Genomic DNA, 19,840 nt, shown 5'->3' with positions numbered 1-19,840 from the left:
GTATAACAATCTAAAAAAAAAAAAAAAATAGCAGATTTACAAGACCCATTGTGAGCTTGTAGATCGGCTATTTTCAAATGGCCGAAATGTAGTGTAGGGCTGAAGTGGTTAATGCATGTTTTGCAATAATAATCTAAATCTACAATTTGTAACAAAAGTTTTCAAACTATTGTAGTGGAGTAAAAAGTACAATATTTATTTGCCTCTGAGATGGAGTAGAAGTAAAAGTACTGACGTTTATACTCCAGTAAAGTACAAAAAAATTGTACTCAAGTACATAACTTGAGTAAATGTACTCCGTTACTTTACACCACTGGGAGCGGAGCGATATCGGCGTCACCCCGCTCCGCGTCAAAATATTGCCGTGTGGAGACCGCGCCAAAGCTTCAGACACCCAGACAGTAGCAGGCGCTCCACCGAGTCACAACAAAACACACACACTGCTCTCTGCGTGGACGGACCCGCGCACCGGCTTCTTTCATGTGATATAAGCTTCTTTCATGTGATATAAAACGTATCTACGCGATTATTACTCGCCATTTCTAACTCAAAGGGGGTTTATTACATCGACAAAGAAGAATAAGAAGCACATGCGTCTGCGGGTTTTCTTCTTTCTGGAGGATTAAAACCACGCGGAGGAGGAAAGGACCGTCCTCGGGGTCGTGACGCGACCCGCCGGAGCCTCCTGTGAACCGGGGGACTGTTGGATATTATTGCTGTTTAAACGTCAACTTTGCTGCTGCTGAGGAACTGTTGGGTTTTTCCCGACGCTGTTTTGATTTGAATCGGGAGTCCACTGGCTGCACTGGTGGCGAAGAACAAACCGAAGGAATTTACTGTTGCTTTTTTGATATTTGTTGTGAAATATGTTGCTGTCAAAGTTGGGCTCATTTTCACACATTTGCAACCCGTCGAGCATGGACCATCTCCCGGCCAAGATCCAGCTCCAGACCGGTACGTGTCGGAACTGTGCGGCGGGTACAAAATTGAACCAAACGGCTCCGTTTGGGGTCCATTTTGCACCTTTCTCGGAGTTACAGGCGTGTTTTATTGATTTTTTTTTAACTCGGATATATAATTACTGGTCGATTTTTTTTTTTAATTGCGTTGTATTTGTTTTCCTTTTACAGTGAAAATGGACAAGGAGCCGTTCGAGAAGGTGTACCAAGTGGGCTCCGTGCTCGGCAGCGGGGGCTTCGGCACCGTGTATGCGGGATCCAGGCTCTCTGACGGGGCACCGGTAAGGAAGGAATCCTCCTCGCCGTGTTTTGATCGCTGCATGCTGGGGGGGGGGGGGTTTAATCCCCCCCATGTCAGTGTTCGTTTTATAATCATGTTATGAGGGGAAAATGAGACCGTTGGTCGCACATATTAACGTTTATTTGAGTGCTGATCGCATTATTTAGCGTTTATTTGAGTGCTTGGTGGCATTATATTGACGTTTATCTCAGTGCTGATCGCGTTTGTTTACGTTTCGTTTCAGGTGGCAGTGAAACACGTCGCCAAGGAGAGGGTGACAGAATGGGGCACACTCGTAAGTACCACCGGAGGGGGGGTTTGTTTTGGTTTGTGCACCGGGGAGGTGGTGGAGTGGGGGAGAGAGTATAAGGCAGCGACCGGTCGCTAAATCCCCGTGGTGTTTTGTGTTTTCCTCCAGAACGGCTCCATGGTGCCTCTGGAGATCCTTCTCCTGAAGAAAGTGAGCCAGCAGCCAGGAGGGTCGTCGCCGGGCTTCCGCGGCGTCATCCGCCTGCTGGACTACTACGAGCGGCCCGACGGCGGCTGGCTGATCGTCATGGAGCGGCCGGAGCCGGCCAAGGACCTGTTCGACTTCATCACGGAGAAGGGCTCCCTGGACGAGGAGACGGCCCGCGGCTTCTTCCGCCAGGTGCTGGATGCGGTGAGGCACTGCTACTCGTGCGGCGTCGTGCACCGCGACCTCAAGGACGAGAACCTGCTGGTGGACCTGCGCACCGGCGACCTCAAGCTCATAGACTTCGGCTCAGGGGCCATTCTCAAGGACACCGTCTACACCGACTTTGATGGTAAGGAAAGGAAAGCGCCCCCCCTGCCCCTGATTGCATGATGTGTGTGATTTTAAATTGAATTGTATGCGTTTATCAACGTTTGTAGACGTTGGATGTACAGGGTTTTTTATATGATGTGTTGTGGGTCAGTGGGGATGATGATAATGGTGATTGCTATATTTGCCCTTGCCATTTAACAAATGAACAAATGTAACCTAACCAAATGGACCCTAGGTTACATTTGTTCATCCTCAAGTTACATTATTTTACCAAAGTAAAATTATCAGTATCATGGCTTTTATGTGAGTTTTAAGTAGCATGGGAGTGTTTGACTGTGTGTATATTCCATTTGTGGAGGCGTTGACTAGGCAGCCTGTGACGCAGTGGTTTGTTTTTGGTCTGAGGGTTTTCCCTGCCAGGGGTCTGACCGAAGGGGGCTTTATTATTAGTACAACTAACAGCTTTAATCGACCTTTTCCAATGGAAGCTTTCCTCCTCAGAGTGAAATCAATTCCCCCTCTCTTGTTGGGACTCAAAAGTTGATAGAAACACCCATTTTGCCATACCTACTGTTTATTATAAACTCGATAGCTAATTACCCCATATCGTATATTTAAACATTTTCCAGCTGGGTGCTTTAGTGTATTTAAAGGTCGAATCATAGACAGCCGCAGTCTTTTTTAAACGGGTATTAGGTCAGCGTTTGCCACGTAACATCTGTTTGTTGTGAAATCTGAGTCGCCCCCCCTTTTTTTCCCTCTTCTCTGTGTTTGGTATCCAAGTTACTCCCTCCCGGAGGGGCGGGGTCGTAGACAGGAGCTACCTCCCTTTCTCTCTCCTCCTACTCTCAGGAGAGGGAGGGAGGGAGGTCACCCAGTTTCCAGCAGTGTTTAGTGGCTGTAGTGAAGGAAAGCTTTTCCCACCATGACTCAGGCATTTTAGTCACACCGATGCACAGATCATTTCTTGGTCTTTTTTCCCCCCTGTTGGGGTTCTCTTGACTATTCCCGTACACATGAGTCATCATCTCCAATAACAGTAGCCTCTCTTAGTCATGATAGATAGATGGGAATTTGTAGGTCTGCTATTTTTGTGAACGTTTGGCTATTTTCGCCGCCTGTTCGCCTATTGTGGCATGTCTAGAAATAGGGACTCTAGGGTACAGCTGGTTAATGACGTATGGCTGTCTTTATTCTTAGACTTGCCTTGAATGATTGCCTTTTCAAAATAACATGGCTTGCTGATAAACAAGCTAACACCCTTTGTTAATCTCTCTCCCCCTCCCTCCAGGTACTCGTGTGTACAGCCCGCCAGAGTGGATCCGCTTCCACAGGTACCACGGTCGCTCTGCCACGGTGTGGTCGCTAGGCGTGCTGCTGTACGACATGGTGTGCGGGGACATCCCTTTTGAGCAGGATGAGGAGATCCTCGGAGGACGCCTGTACTTCAGGAGGAGGGTGTCTACCGGTGCGTTGAATAAACACACACACACGCACACACACACACTGGTTTGTATTACAATACTTGTTAGGATGGTGATTTTATGATATGATATTTATTTTTTTGCCGTTTTTAACCCTGACCCTAAAGCCTAAAATAGCAGATCTACAAGCTCACAGCGCGTGCATGGCAGCCACAACTAAGCATTAAAAATAACACATTTTCTTGTGCAGATTATTTTCCTGGTCCTCACAATGTCTCAAATTATTCTACTATACTTGTGGGGACGTATAGTAATACAAGCGCGCGCACACACACACACACACACACACACACACACACACACACACACACACACACACACACACACACACACACACACACACACACACACACACACACACACATAGACAAGTGACTTTCTTTTTTGTTTTGTTTTTAGCATTTTACCAGTCGACGTGATATTCCAAGACTAAAGTAGGCTCTTGGAATTACAGTTGTTATGCCCAAAGTAGTGGGTAGCGTGTTTACCAGCCCCGGGCCGGTGTTTTTTGTCCCAGCCCGGGCTCATAACAACCCCCTACCACTCACCAGGTGATCCAGTTACCGTATGAATGGGGGGGAGGGAGTTCCAGCTTCCCAGCATGCTCTACGTGTGACGCCTAGTGTCCTAGTATTTTGTAGCTCTTAGCTAACCTGTTGTGGAAGTCATTTGATCCGGAATTGTAATGGCGTCCGGCGAGAGCACAAATGGAGAAAAAACACAGATTATCCCTCTAGTAATTCCCTGCTCCTATTATTTTCGACACAGTAAAATCTTCGGTGTTAAATAATCTGTCTTATATATGGATATAGGGCTTCAGGCAGTACTACTACTACCCGTCACCAGAGTCTAAGCCAGTGGGAGAGTAGGGAGACTACCTCCAACCACTGCAGATGTACTAGTTATAATAACATAATCTACCACAGTGGTTCTCAAACATTCTCATGTCAAGGACCCCCAAATTGATGTGCATTTGGCCACGGACCGCCAACTGAAATGATGTTGTGCCAGGGATCTGTGTTGACAGTTTTTCTAAATTATGCCAAGAATACAGGGTTTAAGTGGTTAAAGTAAGTTCTGGAATGCAGGCTTTAACTAAAACCTATAGGGCGCCCAAGCTATTCATGACTTTTCCCATGACCTCTATTCTATTCTCTCTTCCCTAACTAACTTTTCCTTTAACCACTTGAACCCTTCCACATTCTGCTAAAATAGCACATCATGATGCGATGCATTGTGAGTTAGTAGATCTACTATTTTCGCTGAAGAGATTCTGGTTTAGAGAGAGATATTAGTAGACTTAGGATAGAGCCCTGAGGGGCCCAATCGATTATTAATCGATTAATTTAGCAAATTATTGCTCATCTTTTTTTTTAAATAATCGATTAGTTCGATTAACCGTTTCACCCATAATTGATTGATTGAGCTTATCCTCTCTCTCTCTCCTCCATCCAGAGTGCCAGCAGTTGATCAAGTGGTGCCTGGCCCTGCGGCCTTCAGATCGCCCCACACTGGAGCAGATCTGCGAGCACCCTTGGGTGCGAGCCGCCCTGTCCCTCCCAGTCGCTCCCCCACCCTCCTCCTCATCCTCCTCGTCCTCTTCGGAGTCGTCGGCAGAGTCTGCAGAGTCGTCACAGGAGGAGGAGGAGCCCAGTGCCGGTGTTGTCATGGCGACGCCAGGAGACATCCGCCTCAGGACCATGGACACAGACTCGTCCGCGTCCAGCACCAGCTCCAGTAAGGAGAGCCTCTGATTTGAAGCGGGACTGACAAATAAAGGCTTGTCGCCTGACGGGACCCGGGGGGTGTAAGAGAGAGACAATTGGGGGGCCACATTACAAATGGACTTAGATTCGCCGACTTGAAAAAAGGCCCACAGCCTCCACGAAGTCCACCCCGCGCCTTTCCCTTCCCCCTCCCTGTGGCCCCCCCCATCTTGGGCCTAAATCCACCGGCCCGGCGAAACAGACCCCCAACGTGTACTTTAATTTTCCTCTTTTTTTGTAGGGAATTTATAATTTATTACCTTTTTTTAAAAGATTTTGTTCTTCCTTATTTTATTTTATTTAACACAGATTTTTTTTTTACTTTGTACATTTTATTGTTTCCTTGTGTACAAGGGAACACTTTTTGGGCAGACCTACCAGCACTATTTATACCCCCCACACACCCCTATTTTATTTTATTGTATGCTCTAATTTTGTTACAAAGGCTGGTATTCGCAGTTGCAAGGTGCCCTTATTCAGATATGACTGCTCTTATAGAGCTTGTAGTAAAAGAAAAATCTTTTTATTTAAATGTTTAATTTTTGATTTGGAGTGCCTTTTTTGCTGGGGAGGGGGTTGGGGCTGCTTTTCTGTTTTGTTTTGAGCTTTCATCATAACTTTGTTTTCCTTTTTTATTCCGGTGGCTGCGTTGCCACGACAGTGATGGAAGCTAGGGGCGCTAAATGTCCCCTATGTTGCTGTAATACATATATCTGCCAGCCGTAAAAGGGCGCTTAACCACTTAAGCCCGGTTTTTGGTTAGTTTTTTTCAAAAAAGTTCTAAATTGTCTTGAAAATAGCCGATGTGAGCTTGTGAATCTGCTGTTTTCGAAGAGTTTTTGAAAGTTTTGAACATTTTCGCCTATAATTACATGGCCCAAAATAGTGATGCCATTTTTCAAAAGATGTCTAAATGATTTCAGAAATAGCCAATCTACAGGCGTTGCACAATTGTTGCATTGCAAACGCATTGTGGGCTTGGAGATTGGCGATTTTTGACAAAATAAAGGGGTTTAAGTTAGGGGATGCAATGATATATCGGCCGATACCGATATACGGCCAATATTTGCCTCGTTGACTGCCATCAGCATGTCTGCAAACAAGTTGACATTCACCAATGGCAGTAGCCGATGTTTATCTGTTGTGATGCATCAAATTTGCTCTGGCTATGTTGCAGTGTTGGCTATCTGCAGCCTACCAAGCTGCAGATTAGTAATTATAATGATAAATCAAAATAATTAGACCTATACATTTTTTATAATGTTTCCCTGGCACAAAATGGGGACAGCAAAAGTAAACTAATATCGGTATCGGCTTTTGGCCAAATTGTTATTTTAAACATAGATTTTAACACAATTTCCATATCAGTTGCATCCCCAGTTAAAGTTAACATGTTAGATGGGTGGGGAGATCGAGGTGGGCGGGGCTCATCTGACAAACTACTTGAATCACATTCAACTTCTCAACTCTCTTATCTCTCTCTCTCTATCTCTCTCTCTGTCTATAAATGCTGCTCGCTCACTCCGTAGCCTGATACAGGTGTTTTCCGTTTTTTGGGAAACCTGTCTCTGTTTTTTTTCTGAATGTCTACAATAAACAAACACAACACACACACTTTAGTCCCTCCGGCCTTGTGCTCCCCCCTCTTCCTCGCCTGTGGCGAGTGTTGCCATCCATTAGGTGGCTTCTGGTTCGCCTTGCTTAAAAACATTACATGTGGCCCCCATGTTCAGCGGGGGTGTGAAATGATGCACAATCAATGCAATACATGGGCTCGTTATGTTTAATCCATTTTTTTATTTTATTCAGAGACTGTACAGCCTCTTTTTTTTGTGTACATCACCTTGTCCCCTCCCCACGTTTGCATTTAATTTATTTGTCAAACATTCCACACTCTGTGGTTATTTATTATTTATTTATTGTTTTTTGTTTAAAATTCCCTCCCTATCCCCCATATGTCATGTCACCAATCGTCCGACATGGGGATTCTAGCTCTGGGGAAATTTGGCACAGGCTGTCAAAATCCCACATTTACAACATCCACCTCGAACCAGGTATCTGAGTAGAATTCCCGATGTCGAGACGATTGGTGACATGACGGGATGTGGCTGTACCTCCCCCTACAACCATTTTAATTTACTTTATTCGGCCTATTTGCATTCCTGTATTTTTCTTTGTTTTCTATTTTCCTCCAACATTTCAACATTGTTGTCAGAGATGCACTGAATCAGTTGTCAATGAAAAACAAAAAAGGAATAAAAGCAAGGTTTACTTAATTAAATACAAAAAGGAGCATTTGAATGTTATTTAACTACTTTAAAAGGTCTGATGTTCACTGGCCAAATTTCAGCAATCCATCTGCTCTTGGGATGCATTTGTACTGTTCTGAACAAGCAGTTCTGTAGAAAGACCCAAGCCTAATTCGTACTCCGCAGACCGGCATGTTGTCGCTTGTCGACAAGACGTCATTCTACAAGCTAATAATGCGCCCGACGCGTTGTTGGTCAGGTCTTGTCGGCACTCAGCAAGTGACGCCTTTGCGTGATGGACTATACATTTCTTCTTAAGACCATCAGGGTAGAATGGAACTCGGCATTATCGTGGGAAATCTCATCAGTTTAGATGTGTGACTTGTGGCCATGTGCGATGGAAAGTGCTATTTTTTTATACAAAAGTTTCAATTAAACTCCCTTCTTTTTGTACAGAAATGGACAGTTTGTGGTGTCTCATTCTTTTCCCCCTACATCTTTCAATCAAACATTGATATCACATCAATATCACACAAATATTTAAAATTAAATGATCATTAACGATTATTTTAAAAAGATCAAAGTAGTGAAAATAGCAGATCTACCAGCTCACGCGTTGAGCTTGTAGATCGACTATTTTCGCTATTTTTGTACGCTGAAGACAAGCGTATGGTGTATAACTCAGGGTTAAGTGGTTAATCAGACTAATCGATTTAGTCAATTATAAAAAAAACATTAGAATTTGTTCATGTCGATTTGTTCATATATAAGATTAAAAAAAGCTTCTCAATCAGTTCTAAATATCAGTTTCGATGTTTTTTCCGTTAATTGCCCAGCCCTACTCACTCACACTCGTACAAGCAGCGATAAGTTGTTGGGTCACGTTCCACACAGACTGTTCTAACATAGTACAATAAAACAAGATAATGGGCAGAAGGGAGTAAATACTGAATGTAATGAAGTAAAAAGAAAAAAGTACAGTAGATATATAGAACAGCAGGTATATAAACCTCTTAAGCCAGGTATATTTTTAACAGCAGTGTCATATGTACAAGAGCAGAAGGCATACACATTCAGGTTGAAGTATGGTTACATGCAGAGAGCTAACATAATACATTAAATTAACACTAAGGTCATATATGGTTCAAATTAATTCAACATGATTTGGAACATGTGTATAATATACTTGAAGCAGCTGTTCCAAGCCCCCCCTGGACCAAAAACAGTTTCCTAAAAAATAACATTCCATTATCCATCTAAAAACATGACACACCCCACATAATGATGTTCCAACTTATATATTTTAGACATAAAGGGTCACACGTTGTCCGATGTAGAATACAGCACAGTTTTTAAGGCCAAAGGCCCCTTAACTGACAGAGAGATGAAGCAGGGGCCCCCGACTACATATTTTATAAGATCAAACGTTTTCCTAGATTTCCTAGATAGCTTCATAGACTTGTTTGATCAGCGTTGTGTAAATTAAAACATGTTTTGTTTCTTTACGCATAATCTTTTATAATATGAATTGGATTCATGTTACACGTATTTTCAGACATTTAAACCCTCAATACTTAGTCAACTTGACCTTTGGCTCTGTACTCGGTCTGCCCTCTACACCAAATCTCTTCACCGAAAAATAGCCGAAATTAGCTAATGCCACCCCCTGCCAGAAGACGGAGACGAAGGGTTTAAGTGGCTAATGTAAAAAATATATATAATAATAATCCTATCACAAAATGATTTGCAGCCCCCCCCCCTTTTTTTTTGTTTACTCTGAGGACCCCCTGTGGAAGACCCATGGAACAGAACATGATAACGGCATGCGGGGGGGGGGGTACAGTTAATTTACACCGCCCATGATAGTAATCACAATATTGTTCCACGAGACAGCGATACGTAGAACACACACGCACGCGCACGTGCGCACACACACACACACACACACACACACACACACACACACACACACACACACACACACACACACACACATATTAACTGGATGACAGGCTGCATAAAAAACAGGGCTAATAAGCTGTGGTGGAATGTAAGTACATTTACTCAAGTACTAATACTTAAGCACAATTTTGAGGTACTTTGACTTTACTTTTAAACTTTGCTGTATATTTTGATGCCAATACTTTTGTAGTTTTACTCAAGTAAAATGTTAAGTACAGGACTTGTACTTGTAACTGAGTATTTATACCTTGTGGTATTGATGCTTAAGTCTGAGTACTTCTTCCACCACTGCTAATAAGAGACAAGTGTGTCTACAGAGAGAGGGGGGGTGATGCTGACAGAGGTAGATGGGGAGCGAAAAAGAGAGAAGGATGGAGAGAGGAGAGAAGGGATGAGAGGCAGAGAAAGGAGAGAATACGAGAGTGATAGAAAAGAGAGAGAAAGAAACAGAGAGAGATGGAGTAGGGATGTCATGCATCATCTCTCACACACACACACACACACACACACACACACACACACACACACACACACACACACACACACACACACACACACACACACACACACACACACACACACACACACACACACACAGCCCTTAAACTATAACTAATTGCTTTCCCATTTTATGCCTGCTGCCTGCCTACCTAGCGTACAATAACAATAACATAAGTCATTCCATTATTGGACATGGAAAAGGCTGAGTAACAGGGACTCATGACACGCTCTCTGTGTGTGTGTGTGTGTGTGTGTGTGTGTGTGTGTGTGTGTGTGTGTGTGTGTGTGTGTGTGTGTGTGTGTGTGTGTGTGTGTGTGTGTGGGGTGTGTGTGTGTGTGTGTGTGTGTGTGTGTGTGTGTGTGTGTGTGTGTGTGTGTGTGTGTGTGTGTGTGTGTGTGTGTGTGTGTGTGTGTGTGTGTGTGTGTGTGTGTGTGTGTGTGTGTGTGTGTGTGTGTGTGTGTGTGTTTTCCAGGAAGCTAGAGTGAGTGAGTGGTTAAGGGGTTTATTAGTGAGGAGGTGCTGTCCCCACTGGTAAGTCTGTGGTGCTGCACTGTATGACACAACACTGCATCAAATGTCAACAGACAGACAGACAGGACGAATGAATGACGATAATAGTAAATACTGGGAATTGGAAACATATAAGGGAAGCTAGACGGAAATTTACTCAAAATAAGTTAATTCACAGATTTTATTATACTCCCTCTAAAGTCTAAACTCAATAGGATGGGCCTTCTACACGATAATTTATGTTGGAAATGCAAAACAGAAACGGGGACATTTTTACTTTGGGTGTGTGAATTAGTCTATCCATTCTGGGGAAAAGTAATAGAATATATAGGGAACTGTTTGGACATAGAGTTACCAGTTGCACCAAGATTATGTCTCTTGGGGGATCAAACACAAATACCTGGTGTATCAAAATATGATTTTGCAGTCATAAAGGTAGGGATGGTCACGGCGGCACAAAATATTCTGAGATTATGGAAAAGCACATCCTCCCCAGATCCTAAAAAGTGGATTGAAGATATGGTAGAAAGTGGCAAGAGTAATTAATAATGAAGGGGACAAACGGAAATGGGCATGAGACCACTTTTTTGCTTAGTATAAGCAGGACACAGTGATCATGATGGGGTATGGCTGTGACTAGATGTTCTGTTGTGTGACATTACCTGTGGTTGTTTATTGTTTATGTAAGTACCATCCAGATGATATGTGTTGATGTCTTTGTGCTCAAGACTGAAAGAAATAAAAACTTTAATAAAAACACACACACACAAAAAACTGACAGATAGATATTTTTCTCATATCAACAAATGGCTTATTTCACTCAAGCTGAGTGAGCTTGTAGATGACACTTTTCGTCTGGAATGGCATACCCAAGATATTGTATTAAAGGTTTTTAGCTATGATTTAAAAGTCACATTATAGTAATAGTGGTAACTAATAGTGGCAGAAGACCTGCAGTTTTCTGTGAGTTCGTTCCAGATAGGTGGTGCATAAAATTAAAACCGAACTCTGCTTTGATTGATTGATTGAATACTTTATTAGCATACTTATTTACTGTCAAAGGTTATGCTAAAAGAATAACACAATGCTTCTCCACGCTTAGTTTTGATCACCTGAGAAGTCTGGATGGTTCATGAATATCGCTCAAGATCAGAAACGTATTTCTTTTGGGCCGTAAACCATTCAAAGCTTTAAGACCAACAGTGGTATTTTTTAAATCGATTCTTTGACACACTGGCTCTTAGCTATGTCACCTAAGCGCCAAGTACACGTGTCTTAATTAGCGTTGAAACGTCCGCCTCCTTCCAGGCAGCTCCCGCGGAGCGGAGGCATATGGCCGCTTGACGACTTCATGAGACAGCTGCTCGGTAAATCTTCCCGGGGATTCTCCTTCATGATGGGAACGTGAGAATTTATGTCGCTTGTGAAACACGAGACGGCCCTCAGTTTTAATCAGGCCTACAACACCACCGCACGCCTCGGCTTCCAAATCGGCGCCATCGGGTGGAAACCTTGTATGTCCAAGAACCGTTCCTTTTTTATTTTTATTTTAAGAAACATTTTAAAATAGTTAAAATAGCAGATCTACAAGCTCCTCTTGTATGATGAATTAGGCCGGGCGTTAATTTACGGAAAAACTTAGTTTAGTAGACATAGGTACAGCGATACAAGTTTTCTGCCCGACAGCAGCGGAATCATATATCAAGCAGGTGACAAGGCACACAGAATGCATAAAAACATGCGCTGGGAGCGGTGATATGCAGGGTTCAATGGGGGGAGGGCGGATATTTTTGTAACCATTTGAGCCCTGTATCAATGGTCAAAAGGTGGATTTACGTATGTAGCGCCTTTATCCAAAATGCTTTATAATGTGCATCCATTCACACCAAAGGCGGAGGAAACCATGCACACCAACCTGCACCTCAGGAGCAGTTAGGGGTTCAGAGTCTTGCTCAAGGACACCAGTTTTAGGTTTGCGTGATAACCACCACCACCACAGTTTGTCATGCGACTTGCGAGACCATCAGCTGCTCGGTGCGGGCAGTCGCTCGCCACTCACCTGGGCCTTGTTTTCAAGTGATTTAACCACTTGAACCTTGGCATCCCAATTTCAGGAATGTGTTAACAGGCGAATATTCGCCAAAAATAGTTAATCTACAAGTTCCGTAGTCAAGTGATCAAGTGATTCAAGTGATTTAACCACTTGAACCTTGGCATCCCAATTTCAGGAATGTGTTAACAGGCGAATATTCGCCAAAAATAGTTAATCTACAAGTTCCGTAGTTGTTTTTGTTGCACTATTGTTTTGTTAATCAAAACACACACACACAGATTGCATTACTATACGATACGAAGATAATTTCCGAAAAGACCCGAAATGTCCTCAATGTGTATAAATAACGGGCATATTCATTCGGTGTGTCCAGGATCCTTTTAAAACACTTCGTTGAGAGGTTTACCGTCACATTGTGCCTTCCTGTAATTAACCACGCAGATATTGATGGCTGTACTATAGGGGGGGCAGTTCCAAACGTGGTGACATCTGTGTTTTGTGTTTAAGCGCCGGTGTAAATCCCTCTTTTGTCACCATTCCTTAACAGGCTTTTTGACATGCAAAACGACCGGCAACTTATCTTCATTAGGGGCCCCTCCCTCTGCGCCTGTGGGCCCCTGAAGAGTGTGTGTGTGTGTGTGTGTGTGTGTGTGTGTTTGGGGGGGTCCACTTTCACAGTGAAATCTTCATTAAACTGAGTGGGACATATGTCCTGCTGTTACGTACTTAATATACAGTACTTGATGAAAATAGACAATATATATAAGCTCACAAGGCGCCACAACGTGATGACTTGTGAGCTTATAGATCGTCTGTTTTCACCATTAGTGTCTAAACCACTTAAGGTCTCCACTCTCCCCAGGTGGGTTACATCATCTGCCATCGGCATTTAAATAACACTACTCCATTAAAAGATGATAAATGAGCACAGTCCAATTTAAAGCTGCAAATCATATTTTAATGAATAAAACATGTTTTTTTTAAGATAAAATAAAATCACAGAGGAAAAACAAGTGTGCTGCAACTGTGTGAAGTTAAGCAGTCTAGAAGCTCTACAAATACTGGAAAGCTAAGTGTTGGCTGGCTATACTTAAGGCTGGTTAAGCTTGGGCACCGAGAAGCATGCAGGCCAGGCTCTTGTAGAGTTTGGAGGTGATTGGAGACGAGAGACAGGTGTGCTGAGATGTGCTGTGGAGCCCTCTTCGGCTGATGAGTGCAGAGAGCCCACAGAACAGAGATGTGGAGGCGAGGACGGGCGAGCTGTAACAATAAGCACAGTCTCCACTGGGCAAGCGGGGATCCCCTCTCGACTGAGTGGTAGATTCTTCAGCGTCAGTCAGATAATTAGGCTAGTTTAAAGGAGCATACTGACATGATAATGACATGATACTGACCATGATACTGACCATGATACTGACATGATACTGACCATGATACTGACATGATACTGACATGATACTGACCATGATACTGACATGATACTGACATGATACTGACCATGATACTGACATGATACTGACCATGATACTGGACATGATACTGACATGATACTGACATGATACTGACCATGATACTGGACATGATACTGACATGATACTGACCATGATACTGACATGATACTGACCATGATACTGACATGATACTGACATGATACTGACCATGATACTGGACATGATACTGACATGATACTGACCATGATACTGACCATGATACTCACATGATACTGACATGATACTGACCATGATACTGACCATGATACTGACCATGATACTGACATGATACTGACCATGATACTGACCATGATACTGACATGATACTGACCATGATACTGACATGATACTGACATGATACTGACCATGATACTGACCATGATACTGACCATGATACTGGCCATGATACTGACCATGGTAGCCATAAATGACATTTTATGTCAGTCTTGCTTAAATATGGCAGCGCTGGCCCTCCATAAGTGAGTGCTCTGCTGGACATTCTGTCCGTCAGACATTTTAAATGTTTGTACAGTTCCAGTCTGTTCACCTCTGGGCTCAACATAAACACTGTCCCTGCAGCTATCAAAAATTCATAATCAGAGAGAGTGTGAGAGAGAGAGAGAGAGAGAGAGAGAGAGAGAGAGAGCAAATCTGGCAGACATGACCCTGTAGCTGTAGTGACCATATTTTCAAACCCCCAAACTGGGACTCTTAAATGAACTGCACGTGTGCATGTACACACACAAATGCACGCACCATACGCATTTTCATCAGGATGTACATGCAGTAGCGACCTTTCATCACCATGGATGGCGATTAGGTGATAATGAGCGGGACACAACATTAGAAGCATCTTTATTTAAATTTAGAGTAGCCAATAATGTTTTTTACCCCAGTCTTTTTTCTCCCCAATTTAGTTGTTATGCCAATTCTCCCACACACATTTCTGTGTTGTCACTGCTGTTGCACCCTACTCACTGACTCACCTGCCAGTGAGGAGCCCCCACCGGGAGGATGTAGGGCCTTCGTCCTACTCCTCCCGCCCAACACTCCCTGCTGACAGGTGCTGACCCCATCCCATAGGAGTACGTGCAATGACCAATATCACCTTCCCCCGAACACGGGCAAATTGTGTTCGCATAGACGTTCAACAAACCGGATGTATGTACCACGGTGGGTTTTGTTCTCCGTGGTGGTGGGCAGGGACTTTACCACTGCGCCAACCGAGCGAGAAACAACTAAACAATGGAAACAAGTATAATATTAGTATCTAAACCACATGAGCCCTAGTGTCCCTATGCTGGCACAAATATTTGGCAAGAAAATAACAAATCTACAAGCTCATAACACGTCATGTTGTGAGTGTGTAGATGGTCTAGTTTCAGAGTGATTAATTCAAAACGCATTTTTGTAAGTTTGGGTCCTGGGGTAGACACCAAATTTCTCTGTTGGGAACCGCTGCTGTAGACCAGAGGATGTGTGCTTCTTAAAGGCCCATTATCTCAAATATGCCTGGGCCTGGCCCCTGTACGGAAGCGTTCGTCTCTGTATGCAAACATGGCGGTATAGCCTATAAATGAGGAAAGCTCTCTCAACCATAACAAGGTCAGAGTCTGATAATGCCCCCTAACAAGATGAGAACACACGGTTTTGTTTGTTTGTTTGTTTGTTTGTTTGTTTGTTTTCTAGCTCTTCTAAGCTCTTCAAAGTATTTCCTTTTTTCGATACTTAATACTTCTACTCCACCACCATCTCAGAATCAAATTTTTGACTTTTTACTCCACTACTAATTATTTGAAAAAAAAGTTACTACTAGTTACTAGTTACTTTGCAGATGTATTATTAATACAAAACTTACTTCAGCTACATACATACAACATAGCAGATAAGATGGGACACACTCATATACAACAGCTCACATTATACGACAATACAGGTTGTAATTATAATACACAAAAACTGTACATGCAGCATATACAGTGAGATTTTACCTTTTTTCTGGTCGTATATATTTTTTTCTTGGAAATAAGGGACGCCCGGCCAGGTGTCCCTTATTTGAATCTCAGGTAGTTGACAACCCTACAATAGGTGACATTGTGGTGTGTCTATAGGTTGTGATGTCACATAACATTGTCATGTTAGGTTGACACCCCTCAAGATTCAAGACGTTTTAATTTGTCCCTGACTTATACAGGTACTAGCAGCCAAATGTGGTTGGGACTTGTCACTACAGATTCCGCCGGAAGTGTCGCCAAAGCGCGGCTTACGGTAGAGCGCATTCAAGACAGGGGCGGACTGGCCATATGGCATACCGGGCATATCTTTAATATCTTTGCTCCTGTTCATTTCCGGGTTGCACGGCCCAATTATTAGTTACGGTAATGTCCCTGACAATTGGGAAGGCTAGGAGATCTGGCTTGAGGCTGGGGGGGCGTGGAAAATTGCGGTAGAGTGTCTGCTATTTGCGCGTCGGTTGTGGTGGGCCGGTCTGGGTTGACATCTAAAGTTTGCAGGAGTGGCCAGTTTTTAACAAAATGCCGCACACCATGAACCGATTGCGGTGAAACTTTGCACGCACATTTGCACTACACAGATTTTTTAGAAATTATTTTCTCTTTATATTACTTGCAAATCGGTACACATTATCTTTATAGTCAAGTGATCAAGACGGATCCATCCTATTTTTCATATTCCATCCTGATTGGCGAATTCCAAAAAACCTTCCTTTCGTTTCAAGACGAAGACAAAATGTCATAGCGCGCGGGCAAAGGGGACACAGTTTACACAAGCAAAGGGTTTCTCTGATTACTAGGCAGCGAGAACGAAGGGGTGTACACCCTCCCCCCATCCATCCGACAGCGTCTTTAAAGGCTGCTGGCGCGTCTGCTGTGAGCGCCCTGTGATTACAGGCTGAAGGCTTTGTAACAACCACTTGAGAACCCTTTCCTCCTCCCCCCACAATAGACTCTGTAGCAGTCAGTTCTGCTCGCACCAGGAATGTATGGGAAGGCAGGGGACCTTAAGCAGTGGTTCTCAAACGTTTTCGTGCCAAGGACCCCCAAATTGATATGTTTTCGGCCGTGGACCCCCGTTTGAAAATATATTTTGTGCCAGCGACCTCCAGAAGAGAAGATTTGTGTTTCGCTTTTACAAAGAATATATATTAAAAGATTTGCACACGTTTTCCAGATTTTTCTAAAATAGCAGATCTGCTATTTCTTAATAGCCAAAGTATAAAATATGGATAAAGTGGTTAAAATGATTGTGACCACCTGGGGGTCGCCGAACCCCACTTTGAGAAACAATGACCTAAAGTACCTGTGTGTGTGTGTGTGTGTGTGTGTGTGTGTGTGTGTGTGTGTGTGTGTGTGTGTGTGTGTGTGTGTGTGTGTGCGTGCGTGCGTGCGTGCGTGCGTGCGTGCGTGCGTGCGTGCGTGCGTGCGTGCGTGCGTGCGTGCGTGCGTGCGTGCGTGCGTGCGTGCGTGCGTGCGTGCGTGGGTGGGTGGGTGGGTGGGTGGGTGTGTGTGTGTGCGCGCGCACGTGAGGAAACTGCTAATTCAGAGTAAAGTAAAGCCCATGTACTCAAGTACTGTACTTAAGTACAATTTTGAGGTACTTTTACTTTACTTGAGTATTTCCAATTTACTTTATACTTCTACAGTATACTCCACTGCATCTCAGAGGCAAATATTGTACTTTTTCTCGATTACAATTATTTAAAAACTTTAGCTTCAAGTTACATTGTAGATTTAGATTATTATACATTAACCAATTAAGAACTATATTAGTTTTGAGGTTGTGGATCTGCTACTTTTGATGCTTTTGTGTGACACTGTAGGATGATCAAGTAGGGCGTTAATGTATGAAAAAACACAAAAAGTAAAAATATGGAGATAAGAGGTTTCTGCCCGACAGGAACAATATGCATTAGCCCACAGACCCCCATCTGATACAATGTCCTATCTCTGGGACCCCACTAGGCACTGTGAGAGCCTAGTGAATGGAACGCTCTCCACTCCCTTCGTGCACTCTCAGAGTTACAGACCCATAAAGGCCAATTTGGACCCCATGGTGGTCCCTGGACCCCACGTTGAGAACCGGTTGCTCTACACCAATTCTCCTTTGCTGAAAGTATCTGATCTATAAGCTCACTGTGTGTGTGTGAGGATGATGATGATGATGATGATGTTAGTTCACTATTATGTATCACATCACAACACACATAAAGCAGTGTGAGGCGTCTGTGCATCAAGTCCAGACAAGCGCTGGAGTTGATGACATGATTGTTATTGTCGTTTATCGTGACAAGAAACGTTAAACAATAATCATATTGCCGAGATTCAAATGTATCGCGAAATTGTCCTTCGTCATACACTGGATTGTTGGCTGTACTTGGACTGCTTCAGTTTTAGCATATTTTGATCATCGTGATAATATAATGAATCGCAATTATCTGGGCCACAATGATTGTGACATGACATTTTCATATCGTCCCATATCCCTAGAGCCAATAACACCTGCTTTGTCAGCTTGTGGGAAACGGCAAGGCTCACGGCAACTGGGAATAGGGTTGAGAATGTGCGTGCGTGCGTGCGTGCGTGCGTGCGTGCGTGCGTGCGTGCGTGCGTGCGTGCGTGCGTGCGTGCGTGCGTGCGTGCGTGCGTGCGTGCGTGCGTGCGTGCGTGCGTGCGTGCGTGCGTGACCCACTTAGTCAGGGACCCACCTTTCCAGATGGCTACAGAATGTGTGTCAGTACCCAGGTCTCTTTCTCTCTCTCTCTCTCTCTCTCTCTCTCTCTCTCAGTCTCATAATGCTACCATCTCATAATTCACTGTAATCGTTTGTGAAATCTCCCATGCTGACTTGACCTGATCGAGGTCCAATTTCAAAGCAGAGATTATCTTAAGCCATGCACTGTTATAAAACTGTATGGCATAGCCATCTATATCTATAATCTATATGGCACAGCTCACAAAATACATTTGTGAGGAATATCACTATCGTATGCCTAACGTGATCAACCTTTTAATCCAATCATTAAACTGCTTTGCCATTATTCATTCTTTCATGGCTAGACTAGTCTAAAACTAGACTAAAATGTTGGGGTGGGACTAGTGGAGAAGAGATCCAGTAGAACTAAAAGACAAGTCATTTTATGTTTGGTTGCGCTCGGGTGTGCTCTCAAAATAGCAAATCTACAAGCTCACAACGCGTCGTGCTGCGACGCGTTGTGAGCTTGTAGATCGGCTATTTTCAGCATGCAACCAAGTGTAAAATCAGAACCATTCAAAACCATTACGACGCCATCAAGGCACCGCCAAAATACATTTTAGTCGACTAAATCAACTGTAGATGTAGTCGACTATAATCTTATGATATTTAGTCGACTAAAAAAAATAGACTAACAGTAAAACATTTCAGATGACTAAATTATGACTAAAATTGAATTTTATTCAAAAGACTATGACTAAAACGAAATCAAAATGTGCTGTCAAAATCAACACTGGTGTTCTTGTTCTGCTCTTTTCCCCTCAACGCTAAACCTCTTGACATGTTGTGAGCTTGTAGGGAGGCTAATGTTACTCTCAGAATAGGGATGCTCTCCCAAGGTTAATGTGTAGAGACTGTTTTCTTCTCCCATTCATAACTTTGCTGCCTCACATGTGGAAGTCGCTGCAAGGCAACAGTGAGAGCACACAACCGATCACAACAACACATCACAGGAAACTAAACCATCGCTCCTCTAGTTTCACTCATTACTGTGTATTTGTCAGTGGCCAATACGTCATCCTTGTCCG

General features: G+C 43.5%; 1 protein-coding gene across 1 annotated transcript; it reads left to right on the top strand.

Moving 5' to 3' along the window:
- The first annotated feature begins 413 nt into the window (after positions 1-413).
- On the top strand, positions 414-7,969 carry LOC308079924 (serine/threonine-protein kinase pim-3-like). Its single transcript, XM_080421572.1, has 6 exons — positions 414-954; positions 1,131-1,240; positions 1,484-1,534; positions 1,658-2,045; positions 3,318-3,494; positions 4,966-7,969. Exons 1-6 carry the CDS (start codon positions 867-869, stop codon positions 5,262-5,264), a joined length of 1,113 nt encoding a protein of 370 aa, XP_080277698.1. The 5' UTR covers positions 414-866; the 3' UTR covers positions 5,265-7,969.
- Positions 7,970-19,840: the final 11,871 nt, after the last annotated feature.

Source organism: Gymnoscopelus braueri, assembly GCF_963280865.1.
Source record: "Gymnoscopelus braueri genome assembly, chromosome: 23".
In the NCBI taxonomy this organism is placed as follows: domain Eukaryota; kingdom Metazoa; phylum Chordata; class Actinopteri; order Myctophiformes; family Myctophidae; genus Gymnoscopelus; species Gymnoscopelus braueri.
This window is presented reverse-complemented; position numbering and strand designations above follow the sequence as displayed.

What these genes read in the sequence shown, in the direction of transcription:
- LOC308079924 (XM_080421572.1), top strand. Translation starts at nt 867, where the DNA reads ATGTTGCTGTCAAAGTTGGGCTCATTTTCACACATTTGCAACCCGTCG. An exon ending in CAAGATCCAGCTCCAGACCG is followed by an intron (nt 955 to 1,130) that starts GTACGTGTCGGA and finishes TTCCTTTTACAG; the next exon opens with TGAAAATGGACAAGGAGCCG. An exon ending in TGACAGAATGGGGCACACTC is followed by an intron (nt 1,535 to 1,657) that starts GTAAGTACCACC and finishes GTTTTCCTCCAG; the next exon opens with AACGGCTCCATGGTGCCTCT.